The 25,048-nt window shown below is 41.5% G+C and overlaps 1 protein-coding gene across 4 annotated transcripts in view; it reads left to right on the forward strand.

The window, feature by feature from the left end:
• SGCD (sarcoglycan delta) overlaps positions 1-25,048 on the forward strand; it is a 981,442-nt gene that overhangs the window by 821,365 nt on the left and 135,029 nt on the right. For all 4 annotated transcript variants that reach the window (XM_037025144.2, XM_073231315.1, XM_037025143.2 and 1 more), the window contains 2 exons: positions 7,486-7,573; positions 12,944-13,063. In XM_037025144.2, the coding sequence (XP_036881039.1) occupies positions 7,486-7,573; positions 12,944-13,063 (208 nt within the window). The remainder of the gene's footprint in view (positions 1-7,485; positions 7,574-12,943; positions 13,064-25,048) is intronic.

Consider the following 25,048-nt stretch of genomic DNA (forward strand, 5'->3'; position numbering starts at 1 on the left):
GACATACAGAGAAGACATAACACCCATTCTCCTTAAAGTTTTCCAAAAAATAGAAGAGGAGGGAGTACTCCCAAACTCATTCTATGAAGCCAACATCACCCTAATACCAAAACCAGGCAAAGACCGCACCGAAAAAGAAAACTACAGACCAATATCCCTGATGAACGTAGATGCAAAAATACTCAACAAAATATTAGCAAACCAAATTCAAAAATACATCAAAAGGATCATACACCATGACCAAGTGAGATTCATCCCAGGGATGCAAGGATGGTACAACATTTGAAAATCCATCAACATCATCCACCACATCAACAAAAAGAAGGACAAAAACCACATGATCATCTCCATAGATGCTGAAAAAGCATTCGACAAAATTCAAAATGCATTCATGATAAAAACTCTCAACAAAATGGGCATAGAGGGCAAGTACCTCAACATAATAAAGGCCATATATGATAAACCCACAGCCAACATCATACTGAACAGCGAGAAGCTGAAAGCTTTTCCTCTGAGATCAAGAACAAGACAGGGATGCCCACTCTCCCCACTGTTATTCAACGTGGTACTGGAGGTCGTAGCCTCGGCAATCAGACAAAACAAAGAAATACAAGGAATCCAGATTGGTAAAGAAGAAGTCAAACTGTCACTATTTGCAGATTACATGATATTGTACATAAAAGACCCTAAAGACTCCACTGCAAAACTACTAGAACTAATATCGGAATTCAGCAAAGTTGCAGGATTCAAAATTAACACACAGAAATCTGTAGCTTTCCTATACACTAACAATGAACCAATAGAAAGAGAAATCAGGAAAACAATTCCATTCACAATAGCATCAGAAAGAATAAAATACCTAGGAATAAACCTAACCAAGGAAGTGAAAGACCTATACCCTGAAAAGTACAAGACACTCTTAAGTGAAATTAAAGAGGTCACTAACAAATGGAAACTTATCCCATGCTCCTGACTAGGAAGAATTAATATTGTCAAAATGGCCATCCTGCCCAAAGCAATATACAGATTCGATGCAATCCCTATCAAATTACCAACAGCATTCTTCAATGAACTGGAACAAATAGTTCAAAAATCCATATGGAAACACCAAAGACCCCAAATAGCCAACGCAATCCTGAGAAGGAAGAATAAAGTGGGGGGAATCTCACTCCCCAACTTCAAACTCTACCACAAAGCCACAGTAATCAAGACAATTTGGTACTGGCACAAGAACAGAGCCACAGACCAGTGGAACAGAATAGAGACTCCAGACATTAACCCAAACATATATGGCCAATTAATATTTGATAAAGGAGCCATGGACATACAATGGGGAAATGACAGTCTCTTCAACAGATGGTGCTGGCAAAACTGGACAGCTACATGTAAGAGAATGAAACTGTATCACTGTCTAACCCCATACACAAAAGTAAACTCCAAATGGATCAAAGACCTGAATGTAAGTCATGAAACCATAAAACTCTTAGAAAAAAACATAGGCAAAAATCTCATGGACGTAAACATGAGTGACTTCATGAACATATCTCCCCGGGCAAAGGAAACAAAGGCAAAAATGAACAAGTGGGACTATATCAAGCTGAAAAGCTTCTGTACAGCAAAGGACACCATCAATAGAACAAAAAGGTATCCTACAGTATGGGAGAACATATTCATAAATGACAGATCTGATAAAGGATTGACATCCAAAATATATAAAGAGCTCACACGCCTCAACAAACAAAAAGCAAATAATCCAATTAAAAAATGGGCAGAGGAGCTGAATAGACAGTTCTCTAAAGAAGAAATCCAGATGGCCAACAGGCACATGAAAAGATGCTCCACATCGCTAATCATCAGAGGAATACAAATTAAAACCACAATAAGATATCACCTCACACCAGTAAGGATCGCCATCACTGAAAAGACAAACAACAACAAATGTTGGCGAGGTTGTGGAGAAAGGAGAACCCTCCTACACTGGTGGTGGGAATGTAAACTAGTTCAACCATTGTGGAAAGCAGTATGGAGGTTCTTCAGAATGCTCAAAATAGAAATACCATTTGACCCAGGAATTCCACTTCTAGGAATTTACCCTAAGAATGCAGCACTCCAGTTTGAAAAAGACAGGTGCACCCCTATGTTTATCACTGCACTATTTACAATAGCCAAGATATGGAAGCAACCTAAATGTCCATCAGTAGATGAATGGATAAAGAAGATGTGGTACATATACACAATGGAATATTACGCAGTCATAAAAAAACAGATCCTACCGTTTGCAACAACATGAATGGAGCTGGAGGGTATTATGCTCAGTGAAATCAGCCAAACGGAGAAAGACAAGTACCAAATGATTTCACTCATATGTGGAGTATAAGAACAAAAGAAAACTGAAGAAACAAAACAGCAGCAGAATCACAGAACCCAAGAATGGACTAATAGTTACCAAAGGGAAAGGGACTGGGGATGCTGGGTGGGAAGGGAGGGATAAGGGCAGGACAAAGAAAGAGGGCATTACGATTAGCATGTATAGTGTGCGGGGGGCATGGGGAGAGCTGCGCAACACAGAGAAGACAAGTAGTGATTTTACAGCATCTTACTATGCAGATGGACAGTGACTGTGAAGGGGTATGTGGGGGGGACTTGGTGAAGGGTGTAACCTAGTAAACATAATGTTCTTTCTGTAATTGTAGATTAATGATACCAAAATTTAAAAAAAAAAGTTGTACTCACCACCTTCCTGGCAGGAGGTAGAGAATTCCTCTTTGATGAAACTAGCCCAGAGGTACTGACTGACCACAGATACTGACATTTGGAGGTTCCCCATTGAACTAGCCAAGTCCCCACCACTGTACCCTTTGGCGAGGTCACCCAGCCGGAAACAGAGCTTCCAACCAGCTTTTTTGTTCCTATGATAGTATGTCAACCAAATAAGGGAAGGATGATATAAAAGGAAGTCTCGGAGACTGAGAAAAAAAAATCTCTTGAAAATTAAGAGTAGGATAGATAAGGGTTAACAAATAAATCAACAGAAAGATTGAAACAAAAAGTTGAGTGTATTTCCCAGAAAAAGTATTGAACATTTGGAGGAAAAAATAAATAAATAAACCCAGAAAATAAAGCATTTTATTTTCCTTAATTGAGGTATTTACTTGAGCAAAAGAGAAAAATTTTTTTACAATAAGAAAAGGACACATAGTTAAAGAACACTTTGTGGTTCTGCTGTGGACAATGTACATGTAACCGTAATGTAAATTTTGAATATTGATTGACCAAAGTTGTATGGCGGAACGCTAGTACTGTAGAAATTCAATGGATGACGTCTGAAGTCGGTACATCAGGGGCACAGAAGCATCTTTTGGACCACAGGGTGGGAAATAACTGAAGGAGCATCCTGGGAAGCTCTTAAAGGGTGAGAGGTGTGAGCTGCTACTCTTTGATATGAGCTTCGTAGCTTTGGCATTTACTATTTTGATAGAAGAATAAGTAATGACATTTTTAAAAATCATAATAATTTTAAAGTGTCAGCAAGACAGAGGCAGAGTTCAAATAGCCGCATGCATACAGTAGCTCCCGGAGGGCATTGTGAAGCAAAGAATGCTGCTTTCTGTAGTCCGGAGTCATCAACAAAGGTTTGATTCTGTTCTGCCTGTTCTGCTTTAGAGAAACAGATGTGACAGGGATTCTTCTCCAGAACAATGCCGTTCACTGTAGTTTTTGGGGAGAGTACAGACAAGGACTGTCCTCCTCTCCCAGTGTGGGAGGAAAGCTGCGTGGCCTCCCTTCCACCTCTCCCAGGCAGCCTCACCGTGTCTAGAAGAATAACGGGCCCATTGACCACACGCTACCTTGACCTGGTCCAGAGCCCTGATCATCGTTGGCCCCAGGTCTGCCAGACTCCTTTCTGCCTGGCCGGGCTGACCTCCCAGAGGTTCCCTGCAAGCTCCTGTCCTTGGGTGGTTGCCTTGAGTTCAGTAAAAGTCACTGGCCCCAGGGCAGGATCTTCTGCAGCAAAAATGAACCTCTCTGGGCCCAGATGCTGCATTGTTAAGTGGAAGGGACAAAGGGGGAGAGAAGAGGCTGAGAGGGCAGAGTGTAGCTTCTCAGACATGAGAGAGCATTTCCCCTATTTGTTCTCATACCAAAGAGACATCAGGAATACTTTACTTGACTTGTATTTTCCAGTGTGCAGAGCCAGAGAGGCAAATAAAAATCACACTGACCTGCTGCCATGGGAGGCACTTCAGAGTTTGTTAGCTGCTTTCTGCTTTTTACCTGATAATCTTCCTGTTATCAGGTATGTGCGATTTTACAGCAATGTGTCCCAGGCTAGAATGGGGCTCTTTGTTTAAATCCTGACAGCAAGGACTATGTTTCCCAGGATAGTAGCATATGAGAACAATTAATGCTAAATTATAATATTTTGACATGGCAATAAAAAGAAATGGGTGACTTTATTACATTGCTTGCTATAAACCTTGAGCAAAGCTGCTAGGATTTTTTTCTGCAATAGAATTATTTGAATAATATTAAGAGCAGACAGATAACATTTGAAGATTCTGGGATTTGAAAGATAATGGGGAGCCAGCCACACAGAGGGAGATCTTTTGAAATATTGAAACGGAGAATATTGGAAATGGAAGAATCCCCTGTTCAGTGCCCAGATGGGTTGAGGATCAGGCGATGCAAAGGAGGATCTTCATTGCTCTCCGACTCTCCCTTTGCCCCTCAACCCCCCGCCTCTGTCACTACTCCCCATTCCCTCCCCTCCACTCTAAAAACTATGGAGGATCAACTGTGTGCCCTGGGTCTGGACCTTGTATGTTTTAATAATTACACATGGAATTTAATGACTTTTAAGAATTAATATTTGCACCATCATACATATGAAGAAACTGAGGCTTGAAACAATTAAGTAACTTGCCTGAAGTCCCCCAACTAGCAAGTGATAGAATGGGGATTAGACACTAGGCAGGCTGATTCCAGGGCTCCTGTTGCCTGGGCGGCACATACGAGTTTGTTAGCCCTGAGCTTGCTGATGATGTCAGCGTTGATGGTGGAGAGTGGAAAGAATGAACCATGAAATAGTTATTTGCTCAAGGTCGCATGGTGGTTGTTGGCGATGGGGTATATCCAGTTCTCTGATGCCACACACTCTTCCCTCTGCAATTTGGGGATTCAGATTGCTGTATATACAGAGAGTACATTAACTTCTAGAAACCTAACCACCTCAGTACTGAATTCTCACATTACTTGAATTGATTTTAAGTTTAAGTAGGACTGTTAAGCATTGTTAGAGGCAATGCCCAATAAACTATTTTAAGCTAATACTTGTTTCCTAACAAGTACCTGCACATGGCAGAGTGGCAGAGTTGTGCTGAAAGGTGGACAGAAGAAACCTAATAATACTAAATGTATTTCTCCTTCTCTTAACTTATTAAAACAAAAACCAAAACACCATTTTTCATCAGACAAAATTTTAATGTTAAGCCACTTAGGGGCATTACAGTGAATCAGTGGTGCCCTGATGTAGCAGAAATTAGCATCTCCGTCCCCAACACTGGGACAGCAGCTCCCATCCAAGGCTAACTGGTTAAGGGCAAGTCATGGGCATTGGTTATCCATTTTAGCCATTCACCTTGGGAGAGAGACACCGTGGCTCCAGACCACTGGTCTACAGAAAGGTGTCTCAGTAGCGGCCAGTGCAGCCCCTCTCTCTGCTTGTGAAAACCACCGCAGGCCCTGGAGTTGGCCACCTTTTAGCACAGCCCTGCCATTCTGCCATGTGCAGGTACTAGACTGGGCTCACTAATCTTGACCTACACCCTGCCCATTTTAGAAGGATAAGGCATTAGGCGATTGGCCCACAATCTGCCTATCTCCATGACCTCCATTTTTCATTTCAACTGGGTATAACCTCATCTGTATTCTTTTCAAGGCTCAGCTCAAGTATTAGCATCTCCTTTGCTTCCCACTCCACAGCCTCAGCTATGAGTAATGTCGTCTTCAGGACAAGCCCCGCACACCTGCTTTGCTGCTCCCTAATCACCCTACTGTTCTCGGCCTGGCACTGTGTGCATCCATCTCATTGTCCACATTAGAACTGCACACTTTGGAAGTAAAGAGGGAGTCTTGCCTATCTTCAGATTTATCGGAACTCTTAGGATGTTTTTTCTGTGTTTAGGACTCAGTGACTAGTGGTGGTATTCAGTTTTCAGGCAGATTTATGCCATATGGTAACAAAGGTTTGGAAAGACAAGAATAACTACCCACATTCTCTTTTTTTAATAACAACTATCTGATCACCGACATGTTCTGGTCAGCAATTCATCTCCTCTGACTTAGGTGTACTGTAGGAAAGAGAGAATGTCTAAGCCAGAGATTGGCAAACTGTGGCCTATGGGCTGAATTAAACCTTGCTATCTGCCTGTTCTTATAGGACTAGGGAGCTAAGAATCATTTTTACATTTTAAAATGATTGGGGGGGTGGGAGAAAGGGAAAATAATATTTTGTGCCACAGTACGATTATATGAAATTTAAAATTGTAATTGTATTATATGAAATTCCAGTATCATTGTCTATGAATAAAGTTTTATTGGGACACAGCCATACCCATTTGTGTATGTACTGTTTATGGCTGTTTTGTGCCAAAACAGCACCTGAGCAGTTGAGAGGTTACCACAGAGACTGAACATCCCGCAGAGCCTAAAATATTTACTATCAGAACCTTTACAGTGAAAGTGTGCCAGTCCCTGTTCTGAGTCATTTTCAGAAATGTCTCCCACACTGTGAAAGAGACTGGGGAGGTGAGATTGGATGAAGGCACAAAATACCTGAAGGAAAAGAAATCTGGAATCAAGAAAAAAAAGGAAGGGGAGGCAGAGGCCTGCTTGGAGGTGGCAGATCTCCAGGGTTTATATGCATGTGGGCAAACATATGTGCAAAGAGATTTCAATCCTCCTGAAGAGCTCCTGGATTCTCACAGCAGTGCACATGCCCAAAGGACAGACCTCAGGCATTTCACACAGCTGTCTGCTCTCCATTAAGCACTCTGCATGGTTCCTTTGGAGAAATAGTAAACTGAAATTAGAAGGTTATCAGTCATTCCTGATCATTCTGTGTACCAAGGCTAACTGACATGTGCTAAAACTGACATGTAAGAGCTAAAGGTGCCATTTTTCCCAGTTGTCTCTGGTTCAACTATAGGAAAGTGTGTTTGTGTGTGTGTGTGTGTGTGTGTGTTAGGGAAATACCTTTGAATGTGTGTCTGTCTCTTTGTGTGTCAATTTGGCGAAAATCCATTTTGGGTGAATGCCAATTAAATCGCATATATGTGGGTATCATTAAACATAAGAAGTTTTTAAATAAAGACCTATCAACTAGTACTTGACTAAAACCAGTTCAGCCCCTTGGAGAGTTGAGATTACAGTTTTTTGTTTGGAAATCTGCCATTTTCATGTGTTTCTCTTATTTTCTTATTACAGGGTAATGCCCTCTACTTCAAATCAGCCAGAAATGTTACAGTGAACATTCTCAATGAGCAGACTAAAGTCCTAACTCAGCTAATAACAGGTAAGAACAGAAAGAACTTAGCAGTGCCTGGTCTATGCAAAACACTCAGAAAAAGGAGAACCAGAGCTTGAATGAAACACCATGTGAATTAAAGAAAGAAATGTCTGCTGACACACTTTACCGTGTGGAGAAAGAGAAGATAGCATGTGTTGCATGATTCTCCTAAAGGATAGAGTCTCATCACATACACATATTTAACTTTTGCAGATCTGATGATACTCCATTGTGGGGCAGGAGCTGATTAGGTATTTTTCTTGTAGCATGGTCCCTAAACACAACCAACTGCTTCTATTAGAGCTCAACCATGGAAAAGCTCTCTGCTCCAATGCTAGAGGAAAAGCTGGCTATGTTGGATTATTTGAAAGAGCACAGTACACACAAAATTACACACACCATACTCGATGGAGTATAAAAGGGGTTTCTAATGGTAGCTTGAACCAATGCCATATTTATAGTACATGCTGACTTTAAACCTAACTCAACTGCCAAATGCAGATGTACCTCCACTGACTGTGTTTGTGTAGTTCCTTTTAATAGAGGAGATCTGCTCCTAACAGATGTGGAAAGCACCCACTGGGTTTTAAGTTGTATATTCCTGCAATATAAACAAAGATTGGCTATTCACAATAATGATTTTAATGATACACCCAGAACCATGATCATGTTCTGGGTGGGATGAGCAATGCCCTCTCTGTAGGTTATGAGCAGCAGTAAACAGGAGCCATTACGCACCCTCCCAGTAGAAGGGGAAATGGGGTGGTGCCTGAGTGGCACTGTTTTCTTCCAGAGCAAGAATGCCATTTGTTTAGCTGCAGGGCTGTGAGAGAGGTATACAAATGGACATTTTGAGGAGCCAGTTGCCCAAATGCCCTGAAACATCACTGTGACTGAAACCATCTGGAGTCCCACTAATAAACAAGCCACGGGGAAGCAGGTGCTTTTGAGCCCTGAGTCTTGCTGGGGAAAGAGCCTCACTGTCCCCGCAGGGGCACTGTGTCTGGCTGTCTTCAGATTCATAGCCAGTGGGATGACTTGGCCCGTCTACCAATGGAAGAAGTCGGGTGGAAGGAGCTGCTGCATGGCAGAGCCCATAATCCATAAACATGTTGTTCCAGTGTGCAACTGGATTGCCGGCCTTGCTTAGAGAACATCTGGCCTGCAGTCACAATGCTAAATAATTAAATAAACGGCTTCAGTAAGCAATGATTTAAGTGGCATGTGTGAAAATTGCCTCCAGGAGGGAAATAAATCCAGCCTTCAGTTCCCAGATTCCTGCATTCAAAAGGAACCTACTTAGCTTGTTGATCATTTGCCATTTATTTGCAGTGGGAGAGTTGGTTTACTTGAGAGATTTTGTTTTGATAAAGCTGGAACTGCCCAAATGACTATTATTCAGCAAGTCAGCTAGTCAGTCTCTCCCACCTCTCCTTCCTGCTCTCCATCCCCAGTTCTCTCTCCTTTCCCTCTCTCTTGTTCTCTCTTCTCTCTTGCCTCCTTCCTTCCCTGCCTTCTACCTTTCTGTCTCCCCTGTCCAAGTTAGGCCCTCCTGGGAGCTGGGACACCTATCTGGACCTGTTGAGGTAAGGAACAAGATAGCTAATACTGAAGTGAGATGAGCAAAACACCATTCTAACACCAGCTGGTGGGAACCTTTCCGGATAATTTTTAGAGAAGATAATAGATGTGTTCAAAATATAACTTAAAGCCCATATATTCATGCATACTCACCCCTAAAGTTTTCCTTCAGGGTTGTCTTCTTATATTTATTCACATGGTGGAAGGCACAAAGGAGTTTTGGGAGACAATGTCCTCTGAGGCCTGTTAGACTTGACAGTGTACTTAGCCGGGACCGATGGCCCCTCTCATCCAGCCACCAGGCTTACTCAGGCAGTCCTGGGGGTTCCGGAATTCTCCTGCTTACCTAAAGCATGTCTCAAAAGACCAGAATAAATTCCAGTGTTAGCAGTCCAGGTAATCTTTACAGATGAAACAGTGCTGTTCCCAGGCCAGGTCACAAAGGCATACTTAACTAAGTAGTGCTGCTGACTTAGTGTCACCTCAGGAGTGGATCCTGACAGGAGGTAAGTTGTGGGGAAGTCTTCCATAGCATCTTGCCAGAGTGGCGAAGGGTCCCTGGGGGCTAGGCTGGTGGCCCCAGGCCTTTCCAATCACCAGACCAGTGGCACTGGAATGACGAGGCTGCTGATGCATCCCGACAGATTCCAGTTCTCCTCCCTGTTTGGGAGATTAATTGAGGAGATACTTCACACATGTCCTACCACACACAGAGGGGGATTAACTGAGGATTAATTTCAGGTTATGAATAATGATTTTCTTCATCCCAGAGAGGAACAATGGGCCCCTGAGCAGTCTCCATGTCATTTGCATTTCCCTCTGGAATCATTTTTTTTTATTTCAGCCACATCCAAGCAGTTTTGGTAGCCCCAGGTGTAATTCACGAAGAACAAGTCCTCTGCACCCCTGAGTCAGCAGTGGCTCTGTGGGGTTTTGGCTACAACTACAAATTACACACCTAAACGGTTCTGGCCCTTGGTGAATTCCATTTTGTATTGCAAGAAGCCCTGAAAAGCAAGATAACTTAATTGTGTTTTGTGTTCTCTGATTGCTGCCGTCTCTTCAGTACACCTCCTGCATATCTCACAAACCATTCCTAAGTTCAGAGGAAACTCACTTTATACAGGCAGGTGTTCTTGATTCCTTGGGGCCATTATCATGTTATTGCCCAGGTCCATGCAGGCAAAGTGCAAGCATTTGTGTCCCCCAGTTGGACCCCACTTTGCTATCTGACTGGATTCAGAGTGGGCCAACAGTTCACTCTATGCTTATCCTGAGGTCATTCATTCATGCATTAGCACTTTTTTACTTCCTGATCCCCTATATTCCCCTAAAAAAGCAAAAGGTAACAATGCCAAAGCATTGACAGTAAGAGATTTTATTGCAGGTTTTGGTGGTGGCCAACAAGACAGCACCCTCTTAGCCCTCCCCGACGACCCAGTCCTGAGCCTTCCTTGCACGTCTCTGTCCTTTCAGGTTCTCTCTGCCTGGGGTTTGTCTCCAGCTTTCTACTTCCCACCCTCCAAAAACTCGTTTCCCAGCAGCCACTCAGGTGTTGGCTCCACCCCTCTTTCCTTTCTATGCAAAATCACAACCCTTTTCTTCTGTGGAACAATTCTGAGAGCTCAGTTCCTGACCCAGATCGACAGTAGGTCACCTGGTGACCCTGAACCTCACTGCCACATGTCCTTCTCCCCGACAGTATGACAGCAGGCGGGAGGGATGGCATCCTGCTTCCATGCCATTGGAAATGCAGTGCTCTGTGGGCCATTTAGCCTCCCAGTCATTAAAGGGCCTTCCCAAGGTCCTTCTTTTTGTCGGGGCCAGTGTGGACATACAAGCAAGAGGTCAGGCCTGCCCTGTTGGCATGACAGTGTGAAGTGCACTAAGAAGTGTACTTAATTCTTGTACACGTGTTGTGACCATTGCATTAGAGAAATGGCACTAGCCGTGCTCACAGTGAGGATGTGATGATAGTCGGGCAGTGGGCTCCTACGTCTCACAGCACTAGCACTGCCCACCTACAGACTTCTTTTTGTAAACAGTATAATTCAATCCTTTTAGCTTACCTGTGAGGTAGGTAGAATAGTACAGTTTTGCAGATGCAGAAAATGGAGTTCAGAAAGATCAAAGGATTTGCCCAAAGTCGCAGTACCAGAAAGTGAGAGTTGGTTGGGACATAATTCTTCTTTTGTGATTCTTAATCTGTCCGGGGGGCTAGGTCGGCATTATCAGCAAAGCCTCGGAGTGTTCTCTTGTTTAAACATAAATAATTTCACAGAATGTCAACACCACATAAGGCCACTCAGTGGCCATGAAGGATCAAGAGGAAACAAAAACAAAGATAACTCTGATCATGTCTAAACATGACAAAAATGGTAACATTCATCTAAACCACAGAAATGACTAAGCCTGGCTAATAGCAGTGACTGCTGTTTCTTTACCATTATAGTTTAAACATTGCTCTGCTCTTCCCTATGTCTAGATAAGGTTTATTAAGACGCCAACATAAAATTACTCTCACTTCCTGACAGTATCTACTCCAGAGCAAAGCCTTGCTTCCTTAAACCCTGCCCAAAGAAACCGAAGGTCAAATAAATACTATAACGAGCACTTTCTTTTTCCTGAGATTCCCCATGGGGTGCCCCAGGGGGTGCATTCTCCCTCAAGGCAATGACCAATGAGCCCAACTCATCCAGCTGCACTTGTGTCCTTGTGTCTTTATCCGAAAGGCAGTGAGGGCCCTGTCACGATTCCTTTTTATTAAAAAGTAACTCTGTCTTGAAAAAAACTAGAAGGAAACAAAAAGGCTCTATCGGAATCTCCTGGGCAATTTCAGAAAAATGTAAGACTTCTGGACTCTAATCTCAAAATGTTTTCTGCATGCATTTCCAGACCAAAAGACAAATTCCTTTTGATCTGCACTAGGTTCAGTGAGGAGGATTACACCCAGCTTATTCTGATGCTTCCTGCAGACCAGCTCTTGGGAGCCACCTGATTTTCAGGTATTCCAATAGCTCCAGCTCAGCTTAAATGGACCGAAATGTCTCCTCTTTCTTTCTTTTTTTTTTTTTTTAGGAATTCTAACACATTAATCTCTTTTATTTTTTGCATTGCACCCCAAACTCTGCAGTTTTCTGAGCTTTTATTAAAGCTTAAACTTCTGTCTCTATCAGAAGATGCGACTGTGGTCCCAACTGATAGCATCTATTGTCATGTAATAAAAAATGTATTTTTTATTGAATGAAATTCTAGCACAAAAGATTTAAAAATTTCCTAGGCAATTAAATGTAATGTATTATAGCCTTTTCTGTCAGCAAAGGTATATACTGAGGAAATAGGCTTGTCTGAGGTCAAATGCAGCAGTGCACTGGTCAAGGATACAGAGTGAAGCAGATTTAAACTGAATATAAAGACACCCTTTCCAACAGTAGAGCTGGCCAAGGATATGCCAATTGCTTCAAAAGGTGGTGAGCTTTCCATGCCTTGATACACTGAAGCCAAAATCTACAAGTATTTGACAGTAATTTGGTGGTTAACTGAGGGAAATCTGACTCAGGCATTATTTTGAAAAAAAAGACATGATTGTCTTTAAAAGTGTAGCCTGAGAGCGTATGATTAAAAGTGATTGACAAGACATGGCTAAAGTCGTGAGACTGACTTTCACAGTTGGCTTCTGAAAAACCAGTCCACTTACATTAAAGTCCAATACACTCTTTCAGATGTACATGTTCTATGAAAAGCTCTTTATAATTGAATGCAATGAGACTGATGTGTTCTCTTTCTCCTTTCTAGGTCCAAAAGCCGTTGAAGCTTATGGCAACAAGTTTGAAGTAAAAGCAGTTTCTGGAAAATTGCTCTTCTCTGCAGATAACAATGAAGTGGTAGTAGGAGCTGAGAGATTAAGAGTTTTAGGTAAGGAAACTTTTATCATTTAATTGGTTTGATGCTACTTGTATATTTTAGAGGAAATGGTGCCTAATGAATGAATTAGGCCAATTACTTGGATTCTCTTAAAGCAAAGCAGATGATTCCCCAACCCCCCACCTTGGAACCTGGTGAATTCTCAAGCCACGAATCTTTGTGGACTGTCTGCCAGCACTGAGCTTCAGGTGGGGATGTGTGCTCATGACAAGAAGCATGATAGAGCTCATCCTGTCCTCACAGCCTGGCTCTCTTGCTAGAAGCAGTCAAGACCTGTATATGTGGTAGAGATTCATATCTGATTTCCTTGCTAGGTGACTCCTAGATTCCCATCCAGCCCTGCACCTTCTTTGAATTCTAGGTCTTCCTCTTCTCTAGGTACTCTACCAGCCTCTCAAACTTAGTAGACATTGAGGGCCTAGCATAGGAGCACACACACACACACACACACACACACACACACACACGTGACTACCCTCTAACTCTCATACCTGTATTCACCCCACTTCCTTCTCACTCTTACTGGCCGCATTCTGCTCCCCTCGGTCAGTCTCCAAACTTCAGCATCATCCTGAGTAGCACCAGGGTCAGCAGAGTGTGATGGAAGTGGCCACCCTGGGAGGGGTGGCTCAGTGGACATAAAGATGCCAGGTGCAGAGGCTGTGAGCCAGGGATATCCAATCCCTGGTCAGGTTCTTACCTGTGGCATGATCTGGAACAATTCCTTTTGCTTCTCAAAGGGTCTAGCTTATTCCTAGCTGTAAAATGAGAATTGTTTACAGCAGAAATTTTCAAACAGTTTTTAAAATTTAGCAACAGAAACTTTTAAAAATAAAATTTCATACCAAGACCCAATAAATAAAATATATGTAAGACTAAGATCATGCTGGATTATACATGGGGCTTTTGAGGGAGAGAAGTCAGAGATTGGAGTCCAAGCTGTATACTTTCATTTTTTCCTCTTCTGTGCACTTTGGAGACCTCTTAGAACTTTTCTTTAAAACCCCTTAAGTGGATAGTCTTTGAAAAAATAATAAAGTCTATTGGCCACTTTCTGTGATCCAGGGACCATGCTTTATGTGTTACACTTACATGTCACTAACTCCTTGAGAGGTAGGCCCCATTTTTATCATTCCTGCCTTATAGATGGCAGAACTGAGCCATAGGAAAGGGTGAGTCATAGTAAAGGGTAAGAACCGGAATTTCCAGACAGGTATTTTTAATTCAGAGTGCTTCACTTTGATGTGCTATACTTTTCTGCCTCCTCAAATTTGTCCCATTTTCCAATGAGCGAACCAAGACTTGTAAAGGTAAAGAAGGTTACCCAGGATAATGCACCAGCCATAGGCCTGAAGCACAAGCCCTGGCCTGGGGACACCAGCCTCAGTGCACTGAACAGCACAGCATGATGTCAGTTCTAACACACCAACTCTCACAACTAATGCTTTTCTCTATTATTTGTAGAGATGGCACTTCCCACATTAGTTGTAGGTTGGGAACACAAAAACCTGTCCTCTTGTTTAAGAGTACTTCCCTATACCAGCTCTAATAATTGTCTAGGGGAAGAAGTGATGGTATCTCCTGCCAGGATCATTTTGTATGAATGGGGTTTGACACTTCCCATTAGTTCTTTGGCACTTTGTAAGTCACCTCACTGCTTTAAAGTCTGACTTTGCAGAGATGAGGATAATTCTGGATGTCCAAACACTTTGGTTTAATCTTCATGTACAAAACTCTATGATGGTATCATTTAAGATCTTTCCTCCACCCCACCCCATCCCATCATTATGTAGATAAAGGGGCAGAAAGTTATTGCAACTTTTGGTCACATCACGGCAGGTGGCTATTTTTGTTGTTATTGCTTATGCTTATGATATTTCACTGAGAGAGCAATTTAGGATAAAGTCTGTCTCTCTCCATCATTAGGAACATTTGCTTTTTTATGTAAAAAATGTAGATAGGAAGCATCACAATAAATACCAAAGCTGCTACCAATGCTAAAAAGACTAGGAAATGACCACTCTACAAATCTCGCATCAACCTACTCAGTGAAATGAGCCTAGTGTGTTGCAGAAATGAGCTTCCTGTCAGCTGGGATTCAGCCATATGGTGTGGAATGAAAAGTTTAGGCAATTTCATTTTCAGCTTAATGAGAAGTTTGTCTTTTTGAGTTGTCAGGCTGCACAAGCTCCTGGGAGGTTTGAATCTGGATGCAAATCTCATGGTGGCATGTGACACCTTGGATTTGAATCCTTGCTCAAACTTTAGAATTTGAGTGACCCTATCCAAGTCCATTTTTCTCTTTAAGCTTTAGTTTTTATGTATATGAAACAGAAAAGAACAATAAAGAATGGAAGCAAGAACAAATGACTGTAGTAAGAAACATATGTAAATAAATCAGTTATTTTAGTTGATAGTTGAGTAAGAATAAGTAGCAAAAAGTAATACAGAATAAGTCTAAGAAGATTAATGCCTCTTGAATATAGTAGCTTAATTCAATTGCTTAAATTCTTCTCTGGATAACCACACCCACCTATTGCATTTTTAGGACAGCAGCTACCTTGAACTCACTCAAAGGACCTAAATAGCGTGGCAGTGGGACTAGAAGCCATGCCTCATAAAGAGTGGTTCAACTATCTGGAAAAAACATGGGGGAATCAGTGTAGGCAGATGATAATTGCTGATCGATCATATATGCATTTTCTTCCTGGGGAAAAGACTAGGCAAGATCTGTGGAGATGAGTGGCTGAGGGCATAGGTTTTATAGCACTAGCCTGTAATCCTAGTTTCTGTCATTGGTCAGCCAGTGTCCTTGGATGTGTCATTTCACCTTTCTAGGCACCCTTGTACTCTGTGACATAGTGTAATAAGGCCAGGCTATCACAGAAGTTGGGAGAACTGGATGGTACAGTGTATACAGATAGTACAGGGCATGGCATATAGCAACCACTCATTATGTGCACACTAGTTTTGTGTTAATGATAGTTTCTGTTGCTTCACTTAGGCTTCAGGGACTCATGAAGTCTTAGTAGTTTTTACACCCCCTATTTGTTCACTAAAGAAGAGAGAAATTGACTTAGCACTGTAGGAATATTCATGTGTCAATAAGTTTGGACTGGCGTATTTATTAAACAACCTAGGGCCAAAACAGAAAACACCTTTCCAGGCTAAGAAGTATTACATTGCCCATGTCACCCAGGTGCATGTGAGGCTGGTCTTAGTAATTGTGTTCTCAAGTTTGGATATGTATAGTGGAGGGATCGAAGGTCTGGGTTGAATTCTCATAACAGTAGGGTCTCTCTATCCACTCACTAAGACAATGGTCCTCAAAGTGTGGTCCTTGAATGGGAATCATAAGCTATGGTCTACTTGTTAGTCATGCAGACTCTCAGACCCCACCCAGACCTGCTGAAACAGAAGCTCAGGGTCCAGCCCAGCAAGCCCAGCAAGCTGTGTTTGAAGAAGCCCTCCAACTCATTCTGATACAGGCTGAAGTTTGAGAACCACTGACCTAAGACAATCACTCAACTCCACAGCTTTGCTGGAAGTGTTCAGTTGAGGTTAGGCTCAGCTTTACCGCTTGCTCAAGAAAGGCTACAATATAATTACAGCTAACATCTGCTGAGAGCTTACTCTGTGCAAGATGTCAAACTAATCATTCGCAATGGCTTAAATAGATTTGATCCTCCCAACAACCTTATGAGGAGGGCGCTGGCTTATCACCTGGATTTATAGAGGAGCAGACTAAGGCACAGAGTGGTCTGAAAGTTTCCCAAAATTCCAGAGAGAGAAACCGGTGGTGTCAGGATCTGAATCCAGGCAGGTTTTCTCACCACTCTCGATGACATCTATCACAGTCATCTTCAACTTCCCCCAGCTCCACAGCACCCTGGCTGCACAAGTAGAGGGTGCAAGCCCTGGGCAGCTGTTTTCCAGCTGTTCCTCTCTTTTTAGGCTTCTAGATACTTTGCTGTTCCCTCAGCCCTCCCAGGTCTCTGACTTTTCCTCTGTTTCTTTGCTGACTCTTTTTTCACCTAGTAAATGACGGATCCACACTTGGAGTCACATGGGGACTCCATCAAGGTTCAGCCCTTGTTTTTCTCTTTTCACATTTCTAAGGGGAAATCACACACTGACAGATCATGTCAACATTTGCTTCTTTTCAGATGACCCCCACATCTGCATTTTCCTTGAAGTGTCTCCTCAATTCTAATTTCAAATTCCCAAGAGCCTGCCTGGACTTCTCTGCAGAGAAGTCCTTCCATCACACCTGCTTCACTACCTGCAGCTGAACTTAGGTCACCACCAAACTCCGTGCCTCTCAAGAACCCACTTCCCTAATTCTGCCTATGGGAGCCACTGTTCTCCTGGTCTTCACAGCTTTGCGTTCATTCAGATAGTCAGGACATCTTTCTTCCTGTGGGCATGTATCTGCCATCCTTGGGTTTTCCATAGTGCAAAGGTATATTTTCAGGCCTGACACAGGAGAATTTAGATTTATAGTCAGACCCATCTGTTTAATCACCAAAAAGTTGTAAAATTAGTGTGCAAGATAAGGCATGATATCATTTAGCTTTTTTTTTATTATTATTATTTTTATTTTTTAAAAAATGCTGAAGTGGTAGGTAGATGCAAGATAAAGGTAGAAAACATAATTTAGTGTTGTAAGAGAGCAATTGTAGATGATCAGGTGTATGCCTGTAGACTATGTGTTAATCCAAGCTAGACAAGGGCATTAAAACATCCACGGATGCAGAAGATTTCTCTCAAAACAGGTGGGGGTGAGGTTCTAAGCTTCACCACTGTTGATCCCCAATTTCACACCTGATGGCCCCCCTGCAACTGTGCCTGTCTTAGGTTGTTCCTCCCTTAAGGAATCTTACCCATCTCTGGCTAACCAATCATCTTCCGGGGCCATACAGGGAGATGTAAAGTTGGTAAGTGAGAGAGAAGCCATATTGTTTGAAAAAGTTAGCTTTTTACTTCTTTGCAGATTTATGCCCTGTGGCTTCTATGCCCAGCATTTGTTTTGAGGTATCTTTACCACTTGGAGGAATTATGATACTCGGTAAATTCGATATGAGGCACGAATTCTATTTAAGGGTTGTAATTAGGAAGGAAGAAGAAAAGCTATAGAGGTAGCAGATGAAAGAAAACATGGGAGGATTGATTATTTCTTTGCCATATCTTCTTGTAGAGTAACTTAAGCATGTATAGGTTTTAAACTACTAACTAAATTGTGCACACATATTAACATAATAGGAATACAGTTACATAAACAAAGCAGATCTATAATTACCAGCCATCTCCAGTGAAGCCAAGAAAACCATTTAGGCACCCTAGGCATTTGTGAAAATTTGTCTATAATATGATGGATATTGTCCAACTGTACTTGAACAGTCTGAGAGAAATCAGACAAATTAAAGCAACCCATTTCTGGGAACTGTTCACATCCCATATGTTCTTTTAACCGTAGATAGTCTGTAGTCGTAAGATTTTGGAGCGCTACAACTTGCACTTCTCCTTCTCTTGGTTGAGTTCCAACAGTATAGATCCAGTCAAATTTGTTATTTTACTGTATGCACAGGCCAACTTAGATATCTCCTTCTTTATTCCAATGGAAAGTCCAGGAAACGGTGGGATGGATGCAGCTACAACTGCAGCATCGCCTGGATCTTTGTGGAGGTTTTTTGATGATCATCTTCTGGTATGAGTCTTCCAGAGAGTGCTGATGTTGGAAGTTCTTCTTCATATCGTATCTTAATTCATTTTCTGGGTATCCAAATTAGGCTTTGATCTTCTGTATAAACACAGACCCTTTGCCCACACTTTGATATTCCCTTTATACCATTGTGTAGAACTCATTGGAGATCACCACACAGGAACTGCTTTTTTTTTTTTTTTATTAAGAGAAAGGAATATTATCAGAAAAGTGTACCTCCATAGCCGATCATCTGACACCCTTTAAGTGATCAAAATTAAGGATATTTAAAGCATGCATTAATCTTTGTTTTACCATTAGTTTTAACCTATCAAGGAGTAATCCCCCTTTTCTTTCTTTCTTTTTTTTTTAATCTTTAATCTACACTTACATGAAGAATACTATGTTTACAAGGCTCTCCCCTATACCAGGTCACCCCTATAAACCACATTACAGTCACTGTCCATCAGCATAGCAAAATGTTCTAGAATCACTACTTGTCCTCTCTGTGTTGTACAGCCCTCCCCTTTCTCCCACCCCAACATGCATACTAACCTTAATGCCCCCTTTCTTCTTCCCCCCCCTTATCCCTCCCTGCCCACCCGTCCTCCCCAGTCCCTTACCCTTTGGTACCTGTTAGTCCATATTTGGGTTCCGTAATTCCGCTGCTGTTTTGTTCCTTCAGTTTTTCCTTTGTTCTTATACTCCACAGATGAGTGAAATCATTTGGTATTTCTCTTTCTCTGCTTGGCTTATTTCACTGAGTATAATACCCTCCAGTTCCATCCATGTTGCTGCAAATGGTAGGATTTTCCCTCTTCTTATGGCTGAGTAGCATTCCATTGTGTATATGTACCACATCTTCTGTATCCATTCATCTACCGATGGACATTTAGGTTGCTTCCAATTCTTGGCTATTGTAAATAGTGCTGCGATAAACATAGGGGTGCATCTGTCTTTCTCAAACTTGATTGCTGCGTTCTTAGGGTAAATTCCTAGGAGTGGAATTCCTGGGTCAAATGGTAGGTCTGTTTTGAGCATTTTGATAAACCTCCATACTGCTTTCCACAATGATTGAACTAATTCACATTCCCACCAGCAGTGTAGGAGGGTTCCCCTTTCTCCACAGCCTCGCCAACATTTGTTGTTGTTTGTCTTTTGGATGGCAGCCATCCTTACTGGTGTGAGGTGATATCTCATTGTAGTTTTAATTTGCATTTCTCTGATAATTAGCGATGTGGAGCATCTTTTCATGTGTCTGTTGGCCATCTGTATTTCTTTTTTGGAGAACTGTCTGTTCAGTTCCTCTGCCCATTTTTTAATTGGATTATTTGTTTTTTGTTTGTTGAGGTGTGTGAGCTCTATATATCTTGGACATCAAGCCTTTATTGGATCTGTCATTTACAAATATATTCTCTCATACTGTAGGGTTCCTTTTTGTTCTATTAATGGTGTCTTTTGCTGTACAGAAGCTTTTCAGCTTAATATAGTCCCACTTGTTCATTTTTGCTGTTGTTTTCCTTGCCCGGGGAGATATGTTCAAGAAGAGGTCACTCATGTTTATGTCTAAAAGGTTTTTGCCTGTTTTTTTTCAACATTTTAATGGTTTCATGACTTACATTCAGGTCTTTTATCCATTTTGAGTTTACTTTTGTATATGGGGTTAGAGAATGGTCCAGTTTCATTCTCCTACATCTAGCTGTCCATTTTTGCCAGCACCATCTGTTGAAGAGACTGTCATTTTGCCATTGTATGTCCATGGCTCCTTTATCAAATATTAATTAACCATATATGTTTGGGTTAATTTCTGGAGTCTCTAATCTGCTCCACTGGTCTGTGGCTCTGTTCTTGTGCCAGTACCAAATTGTCTTGATTACTATGGCTTTGTAGTAGAGCTTGAAGTTGGGGAGTGAGATCGCCCCTACTTTATTCTTCTTTTTCAGGATTGCTTTGGCTATTCGGGGTCTTTGGTGTTTCCATATGAATTTTTGAATTATTTGCTCCAGTTCATTGAAGAACGTTGCTGGTAATTTGATAAGGATTGCATCAAATCTGTATATTGCTTTGGGCAGGATGGTCATTTTGATGACATTAATTCTTCCTAGCCATTAGCATGGGATGAGTTTCCATTTGTTAGTGTCCCCTTTAATTTCTCTTAAGAGTGACTTGTAGTTTTCAGGGTATAGGTCTTTCACTTCTTTGGTTAGGTTTATTCCTAGGTATTTTATTCTTTTTGATGCAATGGTGAATGGAATTGTTTTCCTGATTTCTCTTTCTACTGATTCATTATTAGTGTATAGGAAAGCTACAGATTTCTCTGTGTTAATTTTGTATCCTGAAACTTTGCTGTATTCCGATATCAGTTCTAGTAGTTTTGGAGTGGAGTCTTTAGGGTTTTTTATGTACAGTATCATGTCATCTGCAAATAGTGACAATTTTAACTTCTTCTTTACCAATCTGGATTCCTTGTATTTCTTTGTTTTGTCTGATTGCCGTGGCTAGGTCCTCTAGTACTATGTTAAAGAACAGTGGGGAGAGTGGGCATCCCTGTCTTGTTCTTGATCTCAGAGGAAATGCTTTCAGCTTCTCACTGTTCAGTATAATGTTGGCTGTGGGTTTATCATATATGGCCTTTATTATGTTGAGGTACTTGCCCTCTATTCCCATTTTGCTGAGAGTTTTTATCATGAATGGATGTTGAATTTTGTCAAATGCTTTTTCAGCATCTATGGAGATGATCATGTGGTTTTTGTCTTTCTTTTTGTTGATGTGGTGGATGATGTTGATGGATTTTCGAATGTTGTACCATCCTTGCATCCCTGGGATGAATGCCACTTGGTCATGGTGTATGATCCTTTTGATATACTGTTGAATTCTTTTTCCTAATATTTTATTGAGTATTTTTGCATCTACATTCATCAGCGATATTGGTCTGTAATTTTCTTTCTTGGTGTGGTCTTTGCCTGGTTTTGGTATTAGGGTGATGTTGGCTTCATAGAATGAGTTTGGGAGTATTCCCTCCTCTTCTATTTTTTGGAACACTTTAAGGAGAATGGGTATTATGTCTTCTCTGTGTGTCTGATAAAATTCTAAGGTAAGTCCATCCAGCCCTGGGGTTTTGTTATTGGGTAGTTTTTTGATTACCATTTCAATTTCTTTGCTCGTAATTGGTTTGTTTAATTTTTGTGTTTCCTCGTTGGTCAGTCTTGGGAGCTTGTATCTTTCTAGGAAGTTGTCCATTTCTGCTAGGTTTTCCAGCTTGTTGGCATACAGGTTTTCATAGTAGTCTTTAGTAATTCTTTGTATTTCTGTGGAGTCTGTCATGATTATTCCGTTCTCTTTTCTGATTCTGTTGATTTGTGTTGATACTCTTTTTCTCTTAATAAGTTTGGCTAGAGGCTTATCAATTTTGTTTATTTTCTCAAAGAACCAGCTCTTGGTTTCATTGATTTTTGCTATTGTTTTATTCTTCTCAATTTTGTTTATTTCTTCTCTGATCTTTATTATGTCCCTCCTTCTGCTGACTTTAGGCCTCATTTCTTCTTCTTTTTCCAGTTCTGATAATTGTGATGTTAGACTCTTCATTTGGGATTGTTCTTCCTTCTTCAAGTGGGCCTGGATCGCTATATACTTTCCTCTTAAGACTGCTTTTGCTGCGTCCCACAGAGGTTGGGGCTTTGTGTTGTTGGTGTTGTCATTTATTTCTATATATTCCTTGATCTCTATTTTGATTTGTTCATTGATCCATTGATTATTTAGAAGCATGTTGTTAAGCCTCCATGTGTTTGTGAGCCTTTTTGTTTTCTTTGTAGAATTTATTTCTAGTTTTATACCTTTGTGGTCTGAAAAATTGGTTGGTAGAATTTCAATATTTTGGAATTTACTGAGACTCTTTTTGTGAGCTTGTATGTGGTCTATTCTGGAGAATGTTCCATGTGCACTTGAGAAGAATGTATATCCTGTTGCTTTTGGATGTAGAGTTCTATAGATGTCTATTAGGTCCATCTGTTCTAGTGTGTTGTTCAGTGCCTGTGTGTCCTTACTTATTTTCTGCCCGGTGGATCTATTCTTTGGGGTGAGTGGTGTGTGGAAGTCTCCTAAAATGAATGCATTGCAGTCTATTTCCCTCTTTACTTCTGTTAGTATTTGTTTCACATATGCTGGTGCTCCTGTGTTGGGTGCATATATATTTAGATGGTTATATCCTCTTGTTCGACTGAGCCCTTTATCATTATGTAGTGTCTTCTTTATCTCTTGTTACTTTCTTTGTTTTGAAGTCTATTTTGTCTGATATTAGTACTGCAACCCCTGCTTTCTTCTCACTGTTGTTTGCCTGAAATATGTTTTTCCATCCCTTGACTTTTAGTCTCTGCATGTCTTTGGGTTTGAGGTGAGTTTCTTGTAAGCAGCATATAGATGGGTCTTGCTTTTTTATCCATTCTATTACTCTGTGTCTTTTGATTAGTGCATTAAGTCCATTTACATTTAGGGTGACTATTGAGAGATATGTACTTACTGCCATTGCAGGCTTTAGATTCATGGTTACCAAAGGTTCAAGGTTAGCCTCTTTAGTATCTTATCTCCTAACTTAACTCGCTTATTGAGCTGTTATATACACTGTCTGGAGATTCTTTTCTTCTCTCCCTTCTTATTCCTCCTCCTCCATTCTTCATATGTTGTGTGTTTTGTTCTGTGCTCTTTTTAGGAGTGCTCCCATCTAGAGCAGTCCCTGTAAGATGCCCTGTAGAGGTGGTTTGTGGGAAGCAAATTCCCTCAGCTTTTGCTTGTCTGGGCATTGTTTAATCCCACCATCATATTTAAATGATAGTCGTGCTGGATACAGTATCCTTGGTTCAAGGCCCTTCTGTTTCATTGCATTAAATATATCATGCCATTCTCTTCTGGCCTGTAGTGTTTCTGTTGAGAAGTCTGATGTTAGCCTGATGGGTTTGCCTTTATAGGTGACCTTTTTCTCTCCAGCTGCCTTTAAAACTCTTTCCTTGTCCTTGGTCCTTGCCATTTTAATTATTATGTGTCTTGGTGTTGTCCTCCTTGGATCCTTTCTGTTGAGGTTTCTGGGTGTTCCCGTGGTCTGTTCGATTATTTCCTCCCCAGTTTGGGGAAGTTTTCAGCAATTATTTCTTCAAAGACACTTTCTATCCCTTTTTCTTTCTCTTCTTCATCTGGTACCCCTATAATACAGATATTATTCCTTTTGGATTGGCCACATAGTTCTCTTAGTATTGTTTCATTCCTGGAGATCCTTTTTTCTCTCTCTATGTCAGCTTCTATACGTTCTTGTGCTCTGCTTTCTATTCCTTCAATGGCCTCTTGCATCTTATCCATTCTGCTTATAAATCCTTCCAGGGTTTGTTTCCCTTCTGTGATCTCCTTCCTGACATGTGTGATCTCCCTCCAGACTTCATCCCATTGCTCTTACATTTTTCTCTGCATCTAATCCCATTGCTCTTGCATTTTTCTCTGCATCTCTGTCAGCATGTTCATGATATTTATTTTGAATTCTTTTTCAGGGGAACTGGTCAGGTCTGTCTCCTTCTCAGGTGTTGTCTCTGTGATTTTTGCCTTCTCAAGTGTGTGTCTGCCTGTAGTTTTGCCTTTTCATGGTGATAGAGATTGTTTTCAGAGCTGGTATGAGTGAAAGCTGGAAGAGCTTTCCTTCTTGTTGGTTTGTGGCCTTCCTCTCCTGGGAGAATAGCGACCTCTAACGGCTTGTGCTGGGCAGCTGTGTGCCGACAGGGCTTCTGCTTCCTGCCCAGCTGCTATGGAGTTTATCTCCGCTGTTGCTGTGGGCATGGCCTGGCTGGGGCTGCTCTAAAATGGTGGAGCCCCATTGGAGGGGGCGTGGCTGGGAGGCTATTTATCTCCGTAAGGGGCCTCTGTGCTCCCTTCTGCCCAGGGGGTTAGAGTTCCCAGAGATCCCCAGGTTCCCTGCCTCTGGACTAAGTGTCCTGCCCTGCCCCTTTAAGACTTTCAAAAAGCACTCTCCAAACCAAAACAACAACACACCAACAAAAGAAAAAAATAATAAAATTTAAAAATTAAAAAAGAAATACATACATAATTAATTAATTTTTAAAAAAAAGAAAAAGAGCACGATTTTCTTTGTCCTCAGGCGCCGGTCTCAGGCACCTGCTCACCAGTCTTGCTCCCCTGTTTCCCTAGTATTGGGGTCCCTGTCCCTTTAAGACTTCCAGAAAGCACTCACCAAAAAAGAAAAAAAAAAGCCGCTCCGGTTTCTTTTTCTCTGGGGACGG

The sequence above is a fragment of the Manis javanica genome, chromosome 1, assembly GCF_040802235.1.
Source record: "Manis javanica isolate MJ-LG chromosome 1, MJ_LKY, whole genome shotgun sequence".
Taxonomy (NCBI): Eukaryota; Metazoa; Chordata; class Mammalia; order Pholidota; family Manidae; genus Manis; species Manis javanica.